Source organism: Bidens hawaiensis, unplaced genomic scaffold (genome assembly GCF_021521415.1).
Source record: "Bidens hawaiensis isolate Kalapana, Puna unplaced genomic scaffold, B.hawaiensis_p1.1 tig00022649_1, whole genome shotgun sequence".
Lineage (NCBI taxonomy): Eukaryota > Viridiplantae > Streptophyta > Magnoliopsida > Asterales > Asteraceae > Bidens > Bidens hawaiensis.
This window is the reverse complement of record NW_027493529.1, coordinates 147,872-153,067: the sequence shown is the minus strand read 5'-3', so window position 1 is coordinate 153,067 and position 5,196 is coordinate 147,872. Positions and strand designations below refer to the sequence as shown.

Genomic DNA, 5,196 nt, shown 5'->3' with positions numbered 1-5,196 from the left:
ATCAGTTATAAAACATATCAACGAAATCCTTGGCTTCCAAATTTCAAATTTCAAAAACACAATTTGATAATGATATTCTCTCTTCATACGAGTTGTAGTTGCATTCTCAAATGGTTATTGCGTCATCCAAAGGCCACCGTTTTGGCCTCTCTCCACCAGCTTGTCAAATGTATTTTCGGTAACAAATAACAACTGGTCTATAATACTATAACCAAAAATAAATACACAAAAACTCAAAGTATTTTATTATATTTTTCTAAACAATTTAAAGAGTAAAGTGTCATTATCGTCCTTGTGGTTTGGCAAATAATGCGAATTTAGTCCAAAAAGTTTATTTTTTGCATATGGACCCTCCACGTTTCCTAATTCTTGCCAATTACATCCAAATCACTAACTTCGTTAAATTGAATCGTTAACTCAGGGGTAGATACGTCTTTTCACTATTTTTTTATTACATGAGTACAGTGCCAAAATCATCCCTGAAGTTTGGTCACATTTGCTAATTTCGTCCAAAAATATTTTTTTTCGCAATTAGACCTTCGATGTTTCCCAACTGTGCCAATTTCGTCCAATTTGTTAACTCGGTCTAAATTTAACGTTAACTCAGGGGTGTTACTGTCCTTTTACATATTTGTTTACATTGTTATTATTATTACGCTGAGCTAAACCCCTTATATGACTAAAAATAAAAAAAGAATAAACAAACGGATAATATATTAGATTCAAACATAGGAATCGTGAAATGTTATATATGTCATCAAAAAACACATAATAACAACAATGTAAACAAACATGTAAAAGGACAGTAACACCCATAAGTTAACGTTGAATTTAGACCGAGTTAATAATTTGGACGAAATTGGCAATAGTTGGGAAAAATCGAAGGTCTACTTGCGAAAAAAAAATATCTTTGGACGAAATTCGCAAATATGACCAAACCTCATGGACGATTTTGACACTTTACTCATATAATAAATAAATAGTGAAAAGATATGTCTACCCCTGAGTTAACGATTCAATTTAACGAGGTTAGTGATTTGATGTAATTGACAAGAATTGAGAAACGTGGAGGGTCCATATGCAAAAAATAAACTTTTTGAACTAAATTCGTATTATTTGTCAAACCACAAGAACGAAAATAACACTTTACCCCAAACTTAAATATTCCAAGTATGTATTAAAAATCTTCATATACCCTAAACCCAAAAAACCATCTACTAAAACTTACTTGTATGAGTGACAAATTAAACATTCCAAGTATGGTATTATGAACTTATGATCACTAAAACATTGGTTTTATAATCACAGTCTCGCATCATACCATGCAACCGTAAGAGTTTTTATAATCTCAGTCTCATACATAACTGTATCAAGTACATACATAACTGTATCAAGTATCAAGCATTCCAAGAAAATAAATGAGAAAATGGCATTAGTTTCACCTTTTGATTCCATTACATCCTCCAAAACAAAATTTTAAATTTAACAAAATGGTAAAATGACAATAGGAAAATACAAAATTACTCGGGAATAATAATCTAAATAAAGGGCATTAACCAAAGAATACTATTTGCCTCAAAAACAGTACCAAATCCACCTTCCTTTTGTTCATGCTTCTTGAATCTTCATCCAATAATAAAGCAAAAACCTTGTGTTAACCCTCACTTAGAAGCCGCAGACTTACAAACCGGGCACGAATTCTTCTGAAGCAGCCATTGTTTAATGCAACTCGTGTGGAAATCATGCCCACAATCCAATGTTCCCAAATCATCTCCATTCACATATTCCTCCTGTTCAATCATATAAATATTTATACAATAATCTGCACAGAAACTAATCATTTAGTAACAATAATTAAATATATAGCGCGCACCTGACATATGCAGCAAGGTTCGGCATCTGGCTGACCCGTCACACTTGCAAATGTTTTCTGTTTCAAACATTTTAAAACCTTTTCTTCGGTCAATCCAGTGCTCACGTTTCCAATTCGTTCTTCTAATGCCAATAGCTCCTGAACACAAAATACATTATATTATGATTCATCATTCATTATTCATCGTTTATCTAAAAACATATGAAATGTTTTTCGTTTGTTACCTCGTATGACATGTTATCAATATCGAGCCGCATATCCCTGTGTCGGTCATGAATGCCCGCCACGCCAAAGAAGACGGATTGATCTAGACCCATAACGTCCTGCCACATAATATAAACAAAACTACATAAAAATGAACTTTTATAAAAGTAAACTACATATGTTACAGTTTTGTATATAAAGAAACAAACCTCGAATCGCAAGTTTTCTCCTCTGCGTATAAGATCCAAAACATTGCGAAGCTGCAACAAGAAAAAACATAACAGTTTCAGCATAACTAGAACACAAAACTGTAGAACTTTATTAGTTTTAAATAACAAAAACAAACCTCTGACGCTATCCAGCCTCTTCTTTCACTTGCACCCGCCGCGGTCCGTGCAAGATGAGGAAACCCAAAAGCACTATCAAGCAGTCTATCAGTGGAACCGGGAAGACGATGCTGTGGATGATGACTGGTCACACCAATTACAGACGGGATTCCAGATTCTTGTGAAGAAGAAGCTGAAGCAACCGCAGGTGGTGGAATTCTAGGTAAAAGATTACCATTTTGCCCTCCAGCACCGGAATCATTGGAGGACAATGTATACCATCGAAGGGCTTCAGAGAGTCTTCTAGAAGAAGAAAGTGAAGACCCGTGACGTGGGCCCGAATTTGCAATCGGGCCATTCCCATTCCCACCACCCGGATTCAAATTCCAGTTAACTGCAAGTTGAGCAGTGTTTCTCATGTCATGTGGCGGGGCAAATAACGGATGGTCGGATATATTAGTAGGCGTTGAAATAATATTTGATGAAACGGGAAGGTTAGCTCTCAAGCTAGAAGGAGAGCTCCGGTTTCTAGAAGTTACGTGCAGGTTTCTTCTTAATGCAGGAACCCGCAACATAGTTTGACCAACTTGACTTGATGAATTATCCCCCGTTGTTGCAACCGGGTTGAGTCCCAAAGAAGGATACGGAGACGAAAAATTTAGTTGCCTGTTATTATTATTGCTACTATTACTAGCCGGGACACGCAGCTGTTCCTGTTGCCGTGAATTATTAATCCTTATCCGAACATTTCTACGGTTGTTTTCTGCTCCCACGCTCGGTCCAAGTCTTGGAATAGTCGGGTCAGGAGAAATTAAACTTAATTGCCCGTTAGTGCCCGTACTACCAGTTTGAAAGAGGTTTGAGTTTATGATCCCGGAAGATGATTGACCGATAGTTAACTCAGACGCTTTTCTTTTACAAGGTCGTTGTCGGGCCTCCATTTCAAATGGGCCCAAAGATGAACTACTACTACTACTACTAGCATAATTTGCAGGCTTGATGCCGATAAAAGCCGATGGATTAACAGTAACATTATGACCATTATTAGCATCACCGAGTGAAAGCATACTAGCAGGTGGCTCATGGCGATGACTCACATGGTTTGAACTTGATTCACCCATACTCCACAAACTTAGGTTTTGAGTCTCTTGAGTTGTGTTGGTCGGTGCGGTTCGAATGAAGTTAGTCCAGTGAAATTGCGGTTCAACAACACCCGAATCAGTTGAACTTGAACCATGTTCTAATGGTAAGCCTTCTTGTGATGAACCAATAATACCCTTTTGTCCTTGCATTAGGTTAACAATGGTTTAAAAAATGACACCCTGCAATTTATAAAGATTAATGTCACAACATTCAAGAAAAGAGTTAATTGCTAAAGTGTTGTAAAGCACCAAACCATGTGTAACATGTACAAAAGTCAAATCTTGTGACCTAAATTAGGTGGATTCATGTCAAAACTTCAAGCAACATACAAAACAGTTGTACATCATAAACATTGTAAACCAAGAAAACAATGAACAAAACCTTGCAAATCTTGAAACAACCAATCAATCCAACACTAATCTACAAATCATCATGATCCCACATCCTAATTCACAAAAAAACAAAGATTCAAACAAGAAACATAAGCCTAAACCAAATACAAATACATATAAAAATTCAAACTTTATAACATAAACAGCATATATACAATCTCTAGGCAAAACCCATCATCCAAAAACCAAAATAATCAAGAAACAACGCTGAATTTAAGAAAAAAACAAGTGGGTATTGGAAATAACGATCGATTGAAGGCACCTGAAGATCTTGAACCGGTTCTTGAGAATAAAGCTTATGAGTGGGTTTTGGAAGAAGAGAGAAATCAACGACGAAAGAAACAAAAGAAATTGTGTGGTTTGTCGGGTGCAATTGAATTTAGAGGAGGTTGGGTTGGTTGGATTATTAATAATAATGAATTATAGAAATGAATTAATTAATTATTAATATTAATAGTATTTGCTTTAAGAAAGAACCTAGATACACACAAAGTCCTAAAAAGAGAGAGATGAGTACGAATTGGGCTGTCGGGAAACTTGTTTCTTGGTTCTACTTATTATTATTATTATTATTCACCCCTTTCACATACCTCTTTTTCATATCTAACCTCTTCTCTTTATGCCCTTCTCTTATTATTATTATTGTTTATTTGTTTACCAATTTAATTTATTTTTTTACCTACTATTCTTCAACTAATTAATTTAAAGTTAGTGCGGTTCTTAGAATCTGAATATTTTGATAGAAAGATTATTAAAGTTTGAATATTTGTGTTACCTTGTATTAAAAATCAGATATGCAATCAATATTGTACATTTAACTTGGTCACTTATCTAATAATAGTATTTAATTTTATATTTGTTATGAATATTTTTCGACAAGGAAACATAATGTGATGGATATAACAAAAGAAAATATAGAATTGCATTTATTGTATGCATAACTTTCTTTATAAAAATAGGGAGAGAGAATTTTTTTTTAATTATTATATACTAGCTTAGCTACCCGTGTACTGTACGGGTTTAACAATTTAAATTATATGTAAGTAATAAAAAACTCAAGATATATGAAATGTTCAATAAACATGAAATTATATATAAGTAATAAGAAACTAAAGATATATGAAATGTTCAATAAACATAAATATCCCCAAATTACATTTGAATCATAAATCATTTCAAACTTTTGTAAATCGACGACATTATTACAGTTTTTTTTTTCTTGTGGCCTATATCACCACACCATGTCACAAATTTTAAC

At 34.2% G+C, this 5,196-nt stretch overlaps 1 protein-coding gene across 1 annotated transcript; it reads right to left on the bottom strand.

The window, feature by feature from the left end:
* Positions 1–1,437: 1,437 nt before the first annotated feature.
* On the bottom strand, positions 1,438–3,722 carry LOC143565929 (E3 ubiquitin-protein ligase MBR2-like). The gene is made up of 5 exons (XM_077052762.1): positions 2,424–3,722; positions 2,287–2,337; positions 2,098–2,196; positions 1,874–2,011; positions 1,438–1,790 (listed from the first exon to the last, which is right to left on the bottom strand). Exons 1-5 carry the CDS (start codon positions 3,693–3,695, stop codon positions 1,662–1,664), a joined length of 1,689 nt encoding a protein of 562 aa, XP_076908877.1. The 5' UTR covers positions 3,696–3,722; the 3' UTR covers positions 1,438–1,661.
* Between the last annotated feature and the right edge of the window lie 1,474 nt (positions 3,723–5,196).

What these genes read in the sequence shown, in the direction of transcription:
- LOC143565929 (XM_077052762.1), bottom strand. Translation starts at nt 3,695, where the DNA reads ATGCAAGGACAAAAGGGTATTATTGGTTCATCACAAGAAGGCTTACCA. An exon ending in GAGAAAACTTGCGATTCGAG is followed by an intron (nt 2,197 to 2,286) that starts GTTTGTTTCTTT and finishes ATTATGTGGCAG; the next exon opens with GACGTTATGGGTCTAGATCA. An exon ending in TTGATAACATGTCATACGAG is followed by an intron (nt 2,012 to 2,097) that starts GTAACAAACGAA and finishes TTTTGTGTTCAG; the next exon opens with GAGCTATTGGCATTAGAAGA.